The 19914-nt window shown below is 34.3% G+C and overlaps 1 protein-coding gene across 5 annotated transcripts; it reads left to right on the plus strand.

Annotated features, from left to right (window-relative positions):
* The first annotated feature begins 8950 nt into the window (after positions 1-8950).
* On the plus strand, positions 8951-18690 carry LOC113707206 (rop guanine nucleotide exchange factor 14). Of its 5 annotated transcripts, none has more exons than XM_027229411.2 (8): positions 8951-9358; positions 11417-11531; positions 15361-15741; positions 16168-16322; positions 16416-16490; positions 16581-16850; positions 17092-17445; positions 18045-18690. In XM_027229411.2, exons 2-8 carry the CDS (start codon positions 11456-11458, stop codon positions 18426-18428), a joined length of 1695 nt encoding a protein of 564 aa, XP_027085212.1. In that variant the 5' UTR covers positions 8951-9358; positions 11417-11455; the 3' UTR covers positions 18429-18690. The 5 variants fall into 5 exon arrangements, with proteins under 5 accessions (XP_027085212.1, XP_027085211.1, XP_027085213.1 ...); XM_027229410.2 differs by having other exon boundaries at positions 8952-9363; XM_027229412.2 differs by having other exon boundaries at positions 8953-9363; positions 17101-17445.
* Positions 18691-19914: the final 1224 nt, after the last annotated feature.

Raw genomic sequence — 19914 nt, forward strand, 5'->3', positions numbered from 1 at the left:
TCTTTTCCTTCGATATTAAGAATATTGAGAAAGAAAAAGAAGAAGAACCCTTTGGATTTTATTTTCTTCATACTACCAGAATGAAAGAAAAAGGAAAAAAAAAACATTCCAACTCTTAGTTATACATGAGAAGGAGGTTATTTTATCCAAAATTTTCAACCTACTAAGTTGACTTTGATGGTAAAGTGCCTAAAATCACATCAGGAGTTAAATTGAAAAAACCCTTTTTAAATTATATTAGAGAGAAGCACTTGTTTAAAAATTTTCAACATGCTGAATTAGCTTAAAAGTAGAGGTAAAGTGCCAAAAAAATAACATTAAAGGACAAGTAATAATAGCACTATAGTTTAAGAGAAAAAAGTGATAACACCGTATTATTTTTCTTCTTTTGAAGGAGAATATTTGAAGCTTTAGTCATACTCTTTTAACACTGCCAAATTTCTAGAAAGAAAAAGTAAAATAAGGATTACTTTGGTGTTATAAAAAAAGTAAGAGAACTAAATAAGATAATATAAAAGATTGTTGACAAGAAAAAATAAAGAAATTCTATATAGAAGAAAATGGCAAAAATAGTTGAAGAAAGTAAAAAATTGATTAGAAAAAAGTAGTGATTTTTTTTCTTGAAAAAGAACAATTTAAACTTTGGTCATTACCCTATAACACTATCGATTTTAGTGGTGGAAGGAAGTAAAATAAGAACTACTTTGGTGGTGAAACAAAAGTAAAGGACAAAACAGGATAAAATAAAAGATAAGGGACTAATGGTACTTTAGATAAAAAGTTGGAGGAATCAATGAGCTATTTGCAAACTATTTTCACAAATTGGTTAATTTGCTGTCCGTTGTACTAAATTGATCGAAGATTGAAATTGTAGGGGCTAAATGCAATGAAATTTTAGGAATGCAAATGGTTTAACTCTCAAACATTAAGGACAAAAAGTATAGTTTGCCTCTTCCCCACTCTCTCCTAAAAAAATCAACTTAAAAATTTATTTAACTAGAGTTATGTCCCTACGTCCCTTAATATTTGTATAAATTTGCACAACAAATACTATAGTTTGTCCCACCACCGAAAAAAAAAACACTTACTAAGTGATTTAGTTAGAGTTACGTCCATTAATGTTCTTCCAGATAAGCAAAACAAATATTATAGTTTGTCCATATCACAGTCCAACCTCTTTTCTTTGCTTTCTTTTGTTATACCTCTCAATTCTCCGTGCACCATTTTCATTCTCAGCTGTCAGATTCAGGTTTCGAACCATAAACCTGGCAGAGGCGAGCACTTTAAGAGTCGATCTTTCTTGCTATTCCCTTCAATTCTTTTCAGATGTATCTCTTATTTGTAATTCTACATTAAGCTTTTCTTTTTGAATAATTTCAGCGAATAGTGCCTAATTTTAGTTAGAGTTAAAATTAGTGCACTTTTTTTTTCTTGTTAATCAAATCTACCACGCTATGTATTACAGTCACAAGTGACCAACAAAAGATTCCACCTATACATTCAAAATGTTAAGGTGCAAATGCTTCTTGTAGAAAGAATAAGACAACTTTATTAGTTTTCCTCTTCTGTAGTTAAATTCTTATATATATATATAGCAGATTGCTAGTGCCATCAATAGAACTACAATATTAACTTGGAATACTTTCACTAGTATGGAGGACCAATTGAGATGTTTTTTAGTTTGAGAGATGCAACAAAAAAAATTTCTATTTTTAGGGACCAAAATAAGATTTTTTCAGTTTGAGGGACCAAATTGAATTGTTTTATTACTTCAAATTTGTACCTAGGTCGTAAATTTTGATGAGCTTAACTTCGTCATAAACTTGAGTTTTTCATGCTAATGCACGTGCTAACGTTGATGTGACTATCTGTAGAATTAGAACAGTATGCATACTGCTATTTAGGATGTTCTTTTTGAATTTTCATTTTCAAAGTGTTTAAGATCATTCTGTTAGAGAATCTCTTATGGTATTTACATGCGGTATCAAATATGATACAATGAATTAAAAAAGCTCATATCTATTTTTCACAGTTTATAATTGCTTCATCAGTACATTCTTTTTATTTCTTCATATTTTTTAATATGAGAGGAGCAGAATTTAAGAAACGAAAAGGGAAAAGATGACGTTTGAACTAAAAATTTTAAATTTTTGGATTGCCTCAACTTTAGGTAGTAGAGAAGGCTTCCTTAACTTTATCACTGTATTCCTCGGTTCCACTAATATCGACCAATAGGCAAGGCTTCCTTTGCCTTGGTTCTACTCAAAATATAATTTTATTTTTTCCAATATCATTTTTTTCAAAAACAGTATCTTTACACTAAATTCCTATAAACTTTGAAAAAGACTTAAAAAAATATTTCATGAGTTTAACATTATTGTTAAAATTGCCATGATAAATGTAAGTTTAGTTCAACATGAACTTTACATTAAGAAAATGGTCTGATACAATAGGCAGTAAATTTTTTTACTATTTTGGCACTAGGTGATGACTACAATTGTATAAACTTTTTAATGTATTGGCACACATTTAAAACAGTTGAATTTGAAACTATTTGCTAGGATCCTGGTTGGACATATCTACAACCCTCAATAAATTAACTAGAACTCAGCAAATTCTAATGTTGAAAGTATGTGCTACACTAAATTCCTTCAAACGATGTTTTACACTAAATTTATTGCATTGTTACATTTTAAACAAATTATTGTTCCAGCTTCAATTTTCAAAAACTATCTCACACACTTAAATTTTTTTAAAACTTTTTATATGCCTGACTTAAAAATAGAATGGTCTTATGAGTTTTAACATAATTTTGTTGAATTGTCATGATAAAAATTAAATTCAGTTAGAAACATAAACTTTAAGGGTTTTTCTAACAGATATCTAATGAGCACTCGGTAGTACAGTCAAAATTCATCTAATCTACCATATATATATATATGCATATCCTAATAATTATTACCCTCCATTTCATTTATATACTTGTCGTATTTAATCCTAACTACTCTCCCTTGTATTTGTTTACTTTCTCTAGTTAATCTTACATTTCCAAGACTATAACTCTTGAAATATATCTTAACAAGTATCCAACGAGTATCCGTTAGATAGACTTAAATGTTAATTTACAATAAGAAAATTAGTTTGACAGAGAAATCAATAAGTTTTCTACCATGTCGGCACTAGGTCCTGGTTAGATGACTAAGATTATATATCCGTTTTAATGTATTGGCACAAATGTAAATCATTTGAATTTGAATTAATTAGTTAGATCCTAGTTGGAGATATCTATAATACTCAATCAATTAGCCAGGACTCAAACAAATTTAATCAATTACCAGTTAAATACACCCGCATATGGAAGTAATATAATTTCAAAATCACTTCTAACCATTTAAACAAACTCACCAACATATTACTAAACCTGATGAGTTGTACTTATAACTAACATGAAAGCAAATTGAATTGAAATTTACTTGTAACCTTAGTGAATAAATCCACCCAAAACCCCAAATTACATGTAACAAATTTGCCAAACTAATTGCATACATTTACTCCTTTTTGTAATATACAAATGATCCTGGAAGACGTTGAAGACTTGAAGAAGAACTTTGAAAGCTGTCTGTTCTGTTTGTTCCCAGAACTGCTAATAATTGTAGGAGGAAAAAATTTGGGGAGCCCTTAAACTATTGTCGTTGTCAACTTTTGGCCTCTCATCTAAAATTTGTTTCCGATTGATCCTTAAACAATTAAAAATGCATACTTTGAGGACTTTCGATGACTTTAAGCACAAATCTGACCGGAATTAAAGGAGAACTGAAGATGAAAAGAAACCATCCAAAACTACAGCAGCCATCAGCAGCAGCAGCACGAGTGCAAGTCCAGAAAAGTAGCTATTCAGGTGGGGGTGGAAGTTCAACGGGAAGTGGCAGCTATTACAGCACCATGGCGAGTTGCAGCTCTGCAGGAGGAGGAAGCCAAAGCAAAGGGAAGATGTGGGTTGATGAGTCTGACCGGCAAGATGATGAGCTTTTGGCAGTTTTGGGCTATAAAGTTAAGGCATCAGATATGGCTAAAGTTGCACAAAAGATTGAGCAACTTGAAGAGGTTTTTGGTAATGCTGAAAATGATAGTTTATCCCATCTGGTTTTCGAGACTGTTCATTATAATCCCTCAGATCTTTCGTCCTGGCTTGGATCTATGATTTCTGAACTCTACCCGGATATGTCTGTAACATCCCGAATATTAGGAGGTTGTCTATGAAGAAAATATTAAAGTATATTTCTTCGGGTTTGATTTAAAACCTTATTTTGTTTTAAAAGACTAGAAACCCTAATGTTTTAATCAAAAAAAAAAAACCCTAGTTTACTTGTGACTAAACGGATTCTTAAATCTCTCATATTTTACTAGAGATCCTAATGTTAATTATTGAAATTGTAAATTCCTCACGTTTTCTTAAAAATTTCCTTCTATTTGAAAATTATTATTTATTAAGGCCCTACTACCCAATTGTTCAACAATAAGTGTAGATGAACCTGGAAATAGGGTTTTACACTTCGGTTTCAAGATTTGAGCAAAATTAGGGTTTTCGTGATTTTTCGCCGGATGAATTTTCGATACTGACCAAGGATCAATTTGGTGATTAAAAGTGACTTTTAAGTGAGAAATAATATGTGATTAGTAGCAATGATATAAGGTTAGTGAATGGGGAGTAAAAACCCTAATACGTGTGTTTTTAAGAAAAACGGCGCGAACCGGCGGGTCCCGCGCATTACCGGTTGAACGCACCACTTGACCACCACTTTCTTACCATACAAGCTTATTGACTTTTGAGCAAAATATCTTCTTGTTTGGCAGCTGCTTTGACCGAAAATTTGAGGCTAGAAAATAGCAAGGAAGAAAGAGAAAAATGAAAGGTGGTGGTGGCGACAAGTGTCGCCACCCTAGAGTTTCTTGGCCAAGTGATTAACTAGCCTTCTTAAACCAATTTTCTGCACTTTCCTCTTCATTTTTCCAGCAGCTGGTCGACCAAGAGGGAGAGAGAAAGTGAGAGCAAGAAACAATTCCTTCTTCTTGATTCTAACCAACCAAGTGACAAATTAAATTTCTAAACCGATTAAACTTACCTTTGAGTGATTAGTTAGTGATTGTTGGTGAAATTTTGGAAAGAGAAAGCTTGGGCTACACTTGGAGAACTCTAATCAAGGTAAGGAAGATGATATCTCTAAATTTTACTTTCAATCTTGTTTAAATTAAGGTTAGTAACTTGATTTGTGGTGGAATCATGGATGCTATCATGTTTTGGAAGTTTTTCCCTTTTTATATGATGAACTAGGGTTTGAGGAATTTCTGCCCAATTTGGTGTATGATGCATATATGTTGTAATTAATTTTATAGAAGGGGTTTTGGTAGTGATTGAAGTGAGAAATTAAGGAAGATTGCATTAAAAACAAAAAATTCCAGATTTCTGGAAATTCTTGCTTCCATTCTGTCCGGTTTTGTAAATGTATGTTGGAGGCCTAATTAGCCTTAGGTCAAAGAATGAAAGTTGTATAGAATGGTATTTTATAGGTACCTATAAAATTTCAGCTCAATCGGAGCAACGTAGGTCATGAAAAGTCCAAAATACCCTTACTGTTTTAAGTTTTTCCTCAGCAGTCCGTTTCTTCAGTTTGTCCAGTTTATTACGTTTTTTCACTAGAATGCGTACTGATTTAGCTTTTTACCAAAACATGAAAGTTGTGGTACTCTGACTTAGCTTTAAAATGCCTCTAAGAACACCTGAATCGGACTTGTGTACTCTGAGATATGACCATTACAGTGTAAGGCGGTTATCAGCCAACAAATTGGATTTTGGTTCTGTAATTTGAGGATTTGACTAAGCTACATTAGGAACTGGACTAAGTGACCTTCATGAACATTGCAGCCCTATATCTTAGCTTCGAAACGGCTTAGGTTGCGTCTCAATCCGATAAGTGTAGCCTCGGATATGTTATTTCCGCATTCATACGTCAAATCTGCCTTGTGCTAGATTGTATTTCTGCACTTGCTATTATTGTAATTCCTATTCTTATGATATTGTAAGCCTATGGAACGGCTTTTGACTTGAATTGCTGATATTTATGATGTTGGATTTTGGTTGAAGAAAAATAATGAAGCCTAAATGGCTGAAAATTAGGTAAACACAAAGGGCATGCTGCCCGAATTTTTACTCGAGGTCTAGAAAACTATCTTTGCAACTTGAGTATGAGTTAAGAGTGATTACTGCTTGAACCATCTAGGGTACTTAAGTCTTCTTGTCCCAAGATATATAAATAAGGACTTGGCCGAACTTGTACCCTTGAGAAATGAAATAATGATTGTTCAAAGTACGATTTCCTTGTACTTTCGACTCGCATGACCATTTCAAGTATAAATGTTACAAAGTTTTATCATTTAAAAAGTGAGCGAGTATTTCACGAGTATTCTCCAAGTGAATTTTCATTTCTTGATTCTTATTGAACGAAACGTCTAAGTTTCGAACTCTAATCATGTTTCAAAGTTCTCAAATTGAGTTTTATCGCAGATTTGGACTCCGAACTCGGAGTATAACCTGAAAGTGACCAGTAGCACTATATCTTTTGGGTGAGTGCTTTCAAATACCAAATTGAACTTGATACGTGACCAATCTGATTACATGTTATATACGTGAATTGTAAGGGCAAGAGTGTACTTTATTGCACTTGCCCTTACGTGATATACTTGTTTATTGTTGCAATTGACTTGATATACTTGATTATGATGCGCGCACTTCCTGGAATTCCAGAAACCCTGTGGCGAGTTACTCTAGTCGAGCCGGCAAGGGCTTGGTCGATTGGGTAACGAACCCTGGGTCTCTTGTATTGTCGAGTGGAGTGATATCTCCTCGACTAATCGGTATACTCGAGTATTACCACCCGTGTTCTTGAGGATTTTGGGCCCAGCTGGGGGTTGAACGGTGGACGGAGAGTCGTTTAAGTGGTGTTCTACTGGATTGGTTACTTACTTGAAAGTTGACGGAGTGTCAACTACTATGTGATCAAGCCCTAATGATGAATGGAAGTTGGCTCCTGAGAGCCATCCGTATCCTTATGCTTTGGAATGATTATTGTTTATTGGATTATTGTTTCTTTTGAAAAACTTCTACACTCGCTCATTTTAAGATTGTTACTTGACGTGTTATTGCTCACATTTATGAACTCTTCATGCTCGTTACTTTGCTATATCAAAAACTTGTACTTATAAATAATGGTCAATTTGCTATTTGGAACCTCACTGCGCTTTTAGCTCATTCCACTCCATTTGTTTTCCTTTCAGGGGTACGAGCGAGGTGTGAGTTATGTAAAGTCTAGCATAGACTAGTTGTTTGATTTTTGACTTGTACCCGCGCTATTCCTCGGATGGAACATGTTGTACTTGGATTGTATACGTTTTGAACTAGTTTGGTGTATTGAGACTTTGTACCTCGATTTCTATCAATGTAAATTATAAGCTTGAATTGGGAATGTTATTTATGGTTCATGGATGTGTGTACATGACTCGTTTGAGATAGGGAGTGAGTCCTGGCGAGAGCTGGGCAGGCGGTCTGCCGAACCCTTTGGTACGCCTTAGGGGGAGGTGGGGTCGTCACAATGTCTTCCATCCCTGATTCTTCTGCAATTTCCGATGAATTTAAGCACAAATCTGCAAAACATGAACAGACAAAAATGCCCTTTAATTCCGGTCAGATTTGTGCTCAAAGTCATTGGAAGTCCTCAAAGTATGCATTTTTAATTGTTTAAGGATCAATCAGAAACAAATTTTAGATGAGGGGCCAAAAGTTGACAACGATAATAGTTTAAGAGCTCCCTAGATTTTTTCCTCTAATTGTAGCCATTCTATGGCTCAATTTGCAGTTAAGTCAGTTAGGATGATTGAATGGGAGGGAACATTCCCATTTTGGTTATCAGAACTAGCTAGAAAGGATATGGGGGTAGTTACCCCTTTTTGTAATTAACTCTTGTAATATCAAGTGTTAATATTTATAAAATTGGTATCGTCTGTTAAAAAAAAAATTGCATACATTTACTCACCTCAAATTAAAAGTACATTGTCCATAAAAATATAGCGTAATAAACATGTAGTACTAGTAATACAAGTTAATAAGATTTGTTCTTTGATATATGTGTACGGTTAATGATATAACTTCAGCCATTTGTGCAAATTTTAATGAAATTATAATGTTTTATTAACAAAAAAAAGTTAATGAGAAATTAGTCTAGTATCAAAAGACAATGATACAAAAGCTTTCTGAATCTTGGATATTTCAATTTCAATTCATACTTTCATCATTACATTAGTGCAACATAAAGAAATCTCAAAATTACAAGCACTTTATCATTGTCACCCCTAACCTACCAAAAATGTTTAACAGAAAAAAACCTTTGTGCTCAATCTCAACCTCTATCTAGGGCCCACACAAGGCTCCCATTCCTAATCTTCTTTTTTTTTCTTTTTTTTTTTTTGAAGGAACCATTCCTAATCTTCAACACAACAAAATTGCAAACCAACTGCAAACATGTGTTCACCTCAAATTAAAGTTCACTGCCCATAAAAATGTAGCAACATACAATACTAGTGGCAGCAATGACCCATTAATCTAACATCAAAAGACAAGGACATAAAAACTTTCTAAAATCTAAACATATTTCGTGTTCAATTCCTGCTTTAGCATCACATTAGCGTACCATAAACAAACTCCAAATTCACAACCATTTTATTCTAATGCACGCCTAACCTCCCAAAAATGTTTAAAAGAAAAGCCCTTTGTGCTTAACCTCAACATCTATCTTTGGGACCCACGCGAGGCTCCCCTAGTTTCCTACACTTGTTAATTCTTCTCTACCTATTTTCTTGGTCATCTTTCTTTCTTTCTGCCGCTTCAGTCTTGCCCTCTCTCTTCTTAGTCTTCCCTATTTTATGGTTTCTTTTCTTCACCCCAACATTGAAAAATATTTCTTCCCTTCTCACTTTCACCACATAACAATACTTCACTATCCAAACTCAGTTATTACACCATTTTCCCTCCCTTCTCTTTCAACCCTGTCAGAGTTCTGACAGTGTCACCATTTAGTAATTAATTTCTCTTCTCTTCAAGCATCCTTCCTTCCTCATTTTCTTGACTTTTTCCCCCTCTTCAGATTCATCAGAGCCTCTAGCTATCTTCTTCTGTCAGTTCTTCTCCACCACTCTCATTTTCTTCCCATTGCAGCTTTTCAAAAGCTCCATATCTATATCATATATTGAAGAAGAAGAAGAAGAAGAAAGAAGTAGTCTGTTTCTCCAACTTGATCACCCCTCTTCAGTAAGGTGCTTTCTCATTCTTATTCTTTTTCCTTGTAACATTTCTTTCTTGTTCTTCATCTTTTGCATAAGATTTTATGACCAGCCGACTAAAATAGTCTTCTTTTTATTAACTTAAGGAATGCAAAACCCATTTTTTCTTTTTTTTTTTTCCCCTTTCTAAAAATGCAGGACAAGGTAATTATTTATTTCTTCTTTTTAGCTTCAAGCTCGATTTTTCTTTGTCAATCTATCTTCTTCCCCCGTGTACTACGGTTAGAGTGAAGAGATGAAGAAATTTCTAAGTGGATGACGTACTATAGGGTCCTTTTCGCTTTCTTTTTTGACTCAAAAGCTGTTTGATTACGTCATTAAAGTCCTTTTTAAATTTTCTTGGGGTTTTATGTTCTGTTAGCATTTTCTTTTAGATGCTATTATTTGAATCAACTCAAAAAAAGAATTTGCCAAAATTAAATATTTTTAATGAATATTTGGAGTTTGGAAGCAAAATTTTTCACCTTTAGAAGTTGAAAAATGGGAAATGTTTTCAAGTTTTCTGTTCTGTTATTTTTTTCGGTGCTGCTAAAATCAACAGAACTAAATTTGACGAAAAGTAAAATTTTTATCAATAGTTGGATTTTTAAGAGCATTTTTGTCACTTTAAAAAGAAAGTAGACTTTTATGTATAATAAATTTTCTCGAAAGCATTTTACTACTTTTCACACTTGACAAAACCCAAGACAGTGCTGTATCAGGTTCCAACAAAAACTAATTTTAATAAATGAATATAGATTAAAAAAATATTTTAGATTAATTAATTTTAATATTTTAAAGGTTTTACTTTTTAAATTATTTTGTTTAAGAGCTTAAGCTATCGAGTTCCGAGTCAACTCGGAGGCGCCGAAGTGGGAAATGTAACCGACTAAGTGGAAAGTGGGGACCAGCGTACACTTTCTTTATTTTCCCAATTTAAATTTACGGATCCTTTGCCTTTTTTTTTTTTTTTTTTTCTTGGGTCTTATTTAGTCCTCTTTTGTCTTAAACCATGTAGGGTCATTTAGCTTTTTCCTCTTTTATAGCATCATTTTCTTTAATTTTGTAAATCTATCTTTTTTTTTTAATTTTGAAAACCCTTTTTTCTTTATTGAGTTTTGTAACCACTTTTTGTAAATCTGTCTTTTTTGACCTTTTGCATTGTCAACTAAAAAAGGATCCAATTCTGTTAATATAGCCATAAAAAGTTGTTCTTCCTCTCTCTTTTACTCCTCTTTTTTTAACCCTAAAAAAGTACATTTCACATTTTACACCCCTCAATTTTAAATCAATTGAAGAAGATGATTGCCACGTGTGTGTATTAAGTGTACTCTAGCTTTAATGTTTGGTTCGAGATTCAATCATTTAACACTTGGTGGTGTTTAAACACGCCTATGCATCTAATATGGGGATGGTCCTTAATTGACCCTACAAAAGTTTTAAACAATTGCAACAACTTCTTTTTTTGTTTCATTTTTTCAGCTAATAGAGATTATATATTTATGCTTGGATTCTAGCCATTATTTCAATTTCTTTTTTTTTTTCTTAAAAAAATAATAAGTTGGTGCACATATGGTAAATTAGATGCTTCAAAATTATTGACGTGTGATAGATTTCGAATATTCTCAATTTGTTGCACAAATTATTTGACTTTAGAGTACCACCCACATGTGCATGTTCTATAAAAAATTTTGTCCCAAAAGAGGATAAAAAGTAGTAGAAAACCAAGAAGCTTTTGTCTTGTGCTAGTTATGATTAGCCACTTTTTAGATTCGATTTAATCTATACTTTTATCTACACATAAAAAATAAAACATGAAGATGTTCTATTTCATGTGAAAAACTATTTTCTTTTCAAATACTAAAAATAAAACTTAGCAAAATATGTGAAATAGGCCCTTCATCTTATATGAAAAAAAATAAATTGGAACTTTGGCCATTTTTCCTTTGTCAAAGTAATTTGGACTTTATTGTGTGTGATGCTTCTTTTGGATGTTTCTCTATAACATCTTTACTAAACTATTCTAGCCATTCGATTCATCCTGTAGGATTCCCTTGCCGAGATCCAACGGTGGTGATACGAAGTTATGCTGATCATGAAGAGGAAACTTGCGTGCTGGTCTAGAGGCAGGGAAGCCTGTAGTATGGACTTTGATGAAGAGAGTAAGCAATATAAATATGGCCCACTTTTCTCTTATACGTACTTTTTTTTTGCCATTTTTTTGGCCTTTAAAGTTGACTGTTCAAAATCTCTCCGTAATTAATGCTCCTTGTCCTTGTGATTTATAACGCAACGTTATGGGTCATAGATCACAAAGTATTAATTATAGGCTTGATTTTCGTGGGCAACATACCTACCATGTGGACTAGGACTACCATATTAAATAAGAATTGTGCTGTTACGACTTAGAATTTTGAAGCCCCAAAAGCAGAAACAAGGAAAGAGTAAATCATAGCCATGATTGCTATTTTAAATTTTCTTTTTATAATGAGAAAGTTTAGATGGATTCAATTCTCAAATATAATCATAGGTCGGGACATATCTCTCCGCACAATGGTATTTTTGAAATGAGCATCTATTAAAGTTGGTTGGTACATTTAATGTGCATCTAACTTCTAGTATAAGTATGTACTTTGACATTTGTCGGTGATTTTTTTTTTTTCGATACGATAGAATTACTATAATCTAAACTAGCCTATTCTAGGGGGAGGGAGAGAGGACTCGATGTGAGTAGAAACTTTATCGAAACTGGTCAATGAAGACCGTCACATATTGTGATAAATTTTATGGGAGGCAAGGTTCGAACCCTTGACTATCAAGTCTTTTTTTTGACATTTGTCGTGTCTTTGTTACCATTTGGATGGTTATTTACTAACCATCTAGATGGGAACAAGGAATGAGTAAATCATAGCCATGAGTTGGTATTTTGAAAATGTTTTTTTAATAATAAAAAAAGTATAATTGGATTCGGTTCCCAAGTATCACCACGGACAGGGCAATGCCGGGGAACATTGGTATTTTTCAAATTAATGTGTAGTAAAGTTGGTTAGCACATTTAACACATCTAACTTCTAATACAGGTTTGACGTTTATCGTCTCTTTTATACCATTTAGATGGTTATTTATATTTAGTTTTACTTTTTCAAAAAAGTAATACTTAGATTCCATATGCTTATTGGGTAACACTAGATCGGTTCGTCTAATAATGGCTGCAAATATCAGAAGCATTTAATTGGTCGCCTAGGTTCAATCGTTGGGTTCATTTCTACCACACGAGAAGTCTTTGGAACATATGCGTCTTTGCCCTATTAGGGTCCTGATTAAGTGATTAACATTTATGTCACACTTCAACTAGTAATTAGTAATTGCAATGTCCTTCTCAGTTCTTGATCCCAATTCACTAACATAATATCCATTTTACTGGGTGGGAAAAGAGACGAGGAGTATTGTTTTGTCTTTTGACGGCGCTCACAACTCTAGATTATGATACTGAATTTTTCAGTGCTAACTAATGCCTGTACTATTGGTAGAAAGCAATAAAACTCATTTTATTTTGAAGAGAATGATAATTAATGCACTATGATGTAATTTCCTACACAAGGCGATGATTTTCTTCTCCTGTTGTGACAATTTCTTTTCCAATTTAATTAGCCAAAGATAAGGAAATCAGGATATAATCTTGCAGTATCAATTAATCCAGCGGAGAAAAATATTATCTCCACGGTAAGAATTGTAATTAGAAAAAAAAAGAGTAAATGGCTTCATATAATTCAATATTTCCCACATGCGGGCTTATGATTTCATTGCTTATGGCATACTGGGGATGGAAGATATGGATCTTTCTTTTCATAGTGCATGAGTTGCAGATCAATAATGGAGTGATTGTGATTTATGAATACTACATTTAGTGACTTAGGCCCACAGGCATTTACATGTTTGCATTTAATACATGATGGAAATAGTGACCTTATTGCTAGTGCTATTGTGATTGAGAATGCTCCACCTTCAATTCATGTGACTTTGAGGAGAATGTGGGTCATAGAAGTCAATGTCTAGATAACATTTCCCCAAGAAAAGTTTCTCATTTTCTGTTTGTACAGCTTCTTTTGGGGGGATTCTCTTTCTTGTCCATCCATTTCAAATCTTTTGGGATTTTTCTAGATTTTCTCTCTTTTTTTTTTTTTAAAAAAATTATATTATTATTATTGTATTTGTGATCTTCTGTCTTGAAGTTTTACATTCGTGAACCACCATGAGATGTTTGCTGCATTTAGGAGGATATGCTCCTACTAATTGAAAACCTGAAGATCCAACTATAAGTGTTTGATCAATGCTTGTCTGGAACTGGATTATGTAATGTTTGAAAGATTCAAAAAACAAAATGACAGTTAAGTGCTATGTTACTCGGGCTCAGCTGCCAAGTCTTGCCGACATGCCTACTCTGGTGCAAAATGAAGAGTCAGACACCGGTGTGGCAAGGAAAAGTGAAGAGTTTGAGTAACATAGGTTAAATGTGAATATATATTGGTGGGATTCTTGGATTTGAAGTTATAGTTCTGAATATTGAGCAAGAGTGGAGCTCAAACTATAGAAAGAAGTAGAAGCAAGCAGGTAGGGATGCACTGTTTTAGGCAATGGGCTAGTCCAGTTTAGTTTTGTCCATATCTACCCGGTTGGTGTAATTCTTACAAGAGATTTGGTGTGTTCTTCACTAAGCTGATATACACAGAAAATCCAGTATTAGATTAAAGTCGTACAAGTTTACACTGACCTTGTAAAAATTTACGCCAGCCGGACTAAACCAGACAGAACTCAAGTCAACCTGCCTCCGTCTTGCATTGTTACATAGAAAGAACAAGGAATCGCTGTTTGGAACAATAAGGCATCAAGATTGAATTTACCTAAACTTGAAATGACAGTCAGCAGAGCTAGGCTAAAAGTAACTTTGGGTGGTAGATTTACTTCAAAACACTTGATAAGAGAAATGGTGGCAAATTTAGCGAAACCTCGACTCAAATAGCTTTCTCTTTATTCCTTTTGACTGTTAAAATATGAAGTAATGTTAAACCATTCTTGTATTCTTTCTTCCTCTGTTCTTCCCTCATTTTCTCATTTTCTTCTTTGAAACAGTTGTAATGTCTGGAATGCAATATCACGAGACACAAATTGTTTGCAGTATTTCTATTTGAGGATACTTTGGCTGTTGAACTAATGCAATGAACTCTATGAATTCCTTGTCTCTTAGATGCCAATGATCAATCAACAATACAAACTCCTTGCCTTGAACAATTTTACTGAGGTCTAAGCATATCATTGATGTCCATCGGAGACAGGTCCAGTAGTGTTTCACTAAGCACGTTAACCTGTCTTTGTTCTTTCTTTTGCTTTGCCAGTTGGCTCATCATAAGGAAATGATTGTATCTAGTGCATGAGATGAACAATTTTGTCCATGTGGAGGCATTTGAGGTGGATGGCCATCCAATAATCCATCTGACACTGGTTGCTCAGTTCAATACGAAAATTTTCCTTTTTGTATCGCTCTATTTTCTCCTAGAGGTGCCCCTGAGGTAACAGAAAATGAAGAAACACTTCAACCTAGTAAATTTTGAGACTTATTGCCTTTTTTATCTGTAGTATGAATCACACATAAACATTTTTCATGATAAGATTTGTGGATTTACAAACCCCTCATGCAGCATAAAGCATCACAACACGTGACATAGATGTTATATTATTTATTATGGATCTCCAATGGTAATATCCACCCAGCGATTGCACCATTTTGACGACTGTAATTTATTTGACAACTATCATATTTTGACCATTTTGGAATTCTGCTGGCTGCAAATATCAGCTGTGGCAGCTTCAGTATTTGAAATCAGCAAATGCATTAGTAGTTAACATTGTTAGTGCCGGAATTGGCAACATTCTCTTGCACGAATTTGTAAGTATTTCATTAAAGAAATCTCTAAAATTGCTTTGAAATTTCAGGAATTATAACATACAACGGCCTTGAGAGCTGCATTCTGAGCAGTCAATCGTATAACAATGCAACCAGACAAGATGGTTGTGCAACTGATTCAGGTGATGAAGACGCCTCCAGCTGCTGTTCCAATCATGTTGCTACAGGACCGTTCTCTTCTCACCGTACAATGATGAGGATGGATGATTGTGGACCAGATGAATCGGAGTTCTCAGGAAGTCCTCAACATTTCTACCAGCGAGAAGAACCAGGTTACATAACTAATTCGACAGACCTGGAGACAATGAAAGAAAAGTTTGCTAAGTTGCTGTTGGGAGAAGATGTTACAGGAGGAAATAAAGGGGTTTCCAGCGCATTGGCCTTGTCCAATTCCATTACAAATCTAGCAGGTATTTTAGCCTCAGATATTCCTTTATAATCCGTTAATTGCTTTACTTTATGACATTTAGATCTCAAGTGTCAATGAATATTTTCAGTTTCCAATCATTTGCAAGGCAAGCAGATTCTTTTTATCTGAATTCTGAACATATACGAAACTCATATTACATCTAATGTTGCGATGTGTGACAAGTATAAACATGATGAGATTAGCAGCTTATAATAATATTTCTTAGTGTCCCATTAACAAGGAATAGATACAGCTGGGAAACAATTTCAGATCATCTTATTAGGGGAGCAATATCCAAATCTGACATGACCTTAGTTAATTGGGAAAGAACTTCCATCTAGTCCTAGAAATATTTTTTTCTCCAAAAGCTGCTGTGATATCTATTATTCAAGTTTTCACATCTCCAAATGCTTTGACTGTTGTGCAGTATCTGTTTTTGGTGAGCTGTGGAAATTAGAGCCACTGCCAGAAGAAAGGAAGCGCAAATGGCGGAAAGAGATGAATTGGTTACTTTCTCCCACCAACTACATGGTTGAGTTGGTCCCTGCGAAAAAAAGTGGCACTAACGGCCAAATAATGGAGGTAATTTATTAATCCAGAGAATAGCATAATGTTGTGATGCAAAACTATCCAGACACTAATTTTTTTTCTTGTTTGTTAATGGTAATGGGACAGATAATGACTGCAAAAGCTCGTTCAGATATCCACATGAATCTTCCAGCACTTGAGAAATTGGACTCCATGCTTATTGTAAGCTGTCTCTTGAATCCCATTTTTAAAAAGTTGTTTTTCTGCTCATTTAATATCTAAATTGACTCGGTGAACGTGGTCATCTGACAGGAAATACTGGATTCCATGGTTGATACTGAGTTCTGGTATGTGGAAGTGGGCAGCAGAGCAGAAGGAAGAAGCAGGAGTGCAGGTGAGAGCAAAAGGTGGTGGCTTCCTTCACCTCGTGTACCTGCAACTGGTCTCTCCGATGCTGAAAGGAAGAAACTGCTAAATCAGGCTAAACGAGTCCATCAAGTGTTGAAGGCTGCCAAATCTACAAATGAAAGTGTTTTGCTTGAAATGCCTGTTCCAGATATCGTTAAGGATGCACTCAACAAGGTTAGCAAAATGAGCTTGTTCATCTGGTCGTTTTGGGAAATTTTCTATAGCAGGCTGAAACATAGAATCTAGTATCTGACAACCTGCTGATTGAAAATGAAAACCAGTTCCACAGAGGAAAAGTAGATAAAATGATAGGGAAGAGAAGTCCATTTGGACCAGAAAGTGCATGACAACTTGCATGAAGATACTAATATATTTAATTTCTCATTTTCAAATAAGCTATTGATCATATTAGTAGACAATGCAGTCTGGAAAAGGTCTTGGAGAGGAACTGTACAAAGTCTTGGCTGCAGAAATTATTCCTGCTGGGGTCATGATCAATTCCCTATACTTGGAATCTGATCACAGTGCCCTTCAAGCTATTAACAAGTTGGAAGCAGCCATGTTTGCTTGGAAGGAGATAATCAAGGGACAATCCAGTGAAGAATCTCCAGCTAGAAGCTCCTGGTCTTTTGGAAAAGATCCAGTATCTGAAATGGATAAGGTGGAGTTTTTGCTGAACAGGGCTGAACTCCTCCGACAGCAGCTGAAGGCCAGATACCCAAATCTTCCTCAGACATTCCTTGATGCCATTAAGGTCCAATATGGAACGGTAAGTACTAAGCAACATTGGCCTAATGAGGATCTCTAAATGGAAAGATTGCTATGTGAAGCTTTGATAACTGTAAGTTTCAACAAGAGAAGCTTCAATGCTTGATAATCCATACATAGGTTTTCACAGGCATATCATTGTATCCTTAAAGTACCAGGAATAAACAAGATTCTGCCTGGATCAGAAAAATGAATGCAGTTCTTTTCCCAAAAAAAGTTCCGCGGAGTATGATTTAAGTAACTGTCAAAAGGATAAATCTCCTGGCTTCTAATATTTCCATTTTTTGATCTGTGCTTTTCTCCTTCAAAGGAAAATAATCACTTTACCACTTACACTTTAGTACAAATACTGAAATAGAAGCATAATAATGGGAAATAATCAGTTCAACCACTAATGTTTTAGTTCAAATAACAAAATTTAACTTCTTTTTGCATGGTTCTTACTTGTTATATTTCCTAGGCATGCGTTGCTTAGAAAATGGAGTTTTTCCAAACATTTCATCTATTTTATCTTTATTTTATCATTATCAATTTTTTGCACTAATGAAATGTTACATTGGACGAAGAGCCAAATGAGATTTTGATTGTTAATTGTTTTAGGATGTGGGGCATTCAATTTTGGAAGCATATTCCAGGGTCCTAGGGAACCTGGCTTTCTCCATACTTTCTAGGATAGGAGATATTCTGGAAGAGGATCACCTGAGCAATCCAAGTTCACCTGTGGCAGCTAGTTACTTCCCTGGAATAAGAATTCCGGGAATATCAGATAGCCCATTGCAATGCCGAATTAGGCATTCACTTCTCGACCAGATGAATCGAGTCGATGGAAATGCTCATCGCTGCAGTGGAAGTGAAGCTTCTTATTCTGAAAGCCCATTCGGTGATTCCAGTATAAGTTCGATTACTGTTACACCAAGTCGTAGCAGAGTCTGGTGTGTTGGTGGAGATTCTTGTGGTACCCTGTCTGCTACGAGCTCGCCATGATGGAGAATTGTGCATAGTTATGATGGTTGTTTTTGTAGATAAATTGCCATCTTCACAGGAAAGAAAGAGATTTTGTTTTGCTGACCTCTTGCAGTGAGCCTACTCGCTCATGGTCACACAGAATGTCCCCTGTCTAGTTAGTTACATGTAGACTGGCAGCATTTGAAACTGAAAGACAAAATTTACAAATTTTTATGTAATTAATTCTTATTTATCTTTAGATTATATCAATGGCCAGGGAAATACTGATTATCCATAGAGATGACAAGAAGTGAGTCTTAGCAGTTACATGGGACTGTCTAATATACATGATGTGTCAAATACTGACCATATTTAAGCTTCTGGAGGGGATTGGCATGAGAAATAGTACATGACAAGAAGTTAATCATGAAGGTTTTGGTTTCTATATTCATATTAAAAACCTAGTTATATCTTCAACTATGTTTCTAAGATAGCTTCTGCATCATGCATCACAATTTTCTTCTTGAATGAATATTGGGGAAGATGATGCAGAGTTAAAAGATTTTCAAAAAACTTTTTACTTGAATATTAAAAATAAAAAACTCAATTTGTAATGGCAAGCTACTCAATAAGCTGTAAAGAGGAGCACCATGTGGATGACCAATCATTCCATTAGTCTCAAAGGACAATTTGGATAGTAACAAAGAGGATGATCATGCAGACGACCAATTTATTCTAGTGGTTTTAAAGAAGTTCAAAAGATGAAAAGACTGTTCAAATAGTAGTATATTGATTCAAACTTGGGAAGTTTATAAAAATTCACGTGCCTTCGCGTTACCATTGGTGTGGAGCATGCCAGACAAAAACAGTTTATTTGAAATTTTTAGAAATTTTTGAGGTACATGAATTTCTAGTACTTTAAGTTTCTTACAATTGCATATTTTAAAAATTAACAGGCAAGACCTTAAATCTTCCTTCGCCATATGATTGTTTTGCAAGTTATCAAATAACATGATCTTTATCTTGAAAAGAAATGTAACTTTAGAACAACAGAGAGTTTTTTTTTTAAATTATTCTTGAACAACAAAGAAAAGAATTTTGTAGTGCAATTGTAGTTTTTTATTTTTATTTTTTATTTTTGAAGAAACGACTATGTTTAATCACTTTAAACTGTAAGTTTCATTAATTTGTCAAGATAATGAACTACTTATACGTAAAGTCACCACATAGATACTCAAACTTGCCAAATTATTTGCTGATTTTTAAGAATTGCTGATTTTGAAGAACATACTATTGCAGGTGACAAATACTGCCACAAACTGGATTTGTTAAGTGACAAGATCATTACTTCAGAAAATAGTATGCAGATTCATGCCTCTATCTTTTGTAATTTTCAGAAAGAAAAAAAAAGAGTATAATCATTTATACTAGCTGCTATTAACAGAAAAAAAAAGTACATCCCTTTTACTTGATAAAGGAAAAAAATAGAGTATAATCAGTTATTTGTGCTCTCTGATTCTCCTAT

This window comes from Coffea arabica, chromosome 8c, assembly GCF_036785885.1.
Source record: "Coffea arabica cultivar ET-39 chromosome 8c, Coffea Arabica ET-39 HiFi, whole genome shotgun sequence".
Classification (NCBI taxonomy): domain Eukaryota; kingdom Viridiplantae; phylum Streptophyta; class Magnoliopsida; order Gentianales; family Rubiaceae; genus Coffea; species Coffea arabica.

Coding starts and splice junctions, on each gene's coding strand:
- LOC113707206 (XM_027229411.2), top strand. CDS start 11,456: ATGCTGATCATGAAGAGGAAACTTGCGTGCTGGTCTAGAGGCAGGGAA. Junction 16,491..16,580: donor AATTGGACTCCATGCTTATT/GTAAGCTGTCTC, acceptor GTCATCTGACAG/GAAATACTGGATTCCATGGT. Junction 16,851..17,091: donor TTAAGGATGCACTCAACAAG/GTTAGCAAAATG, acceptor TCATATTAGTAG/ACAATGCAGTCTGGAAAAGG.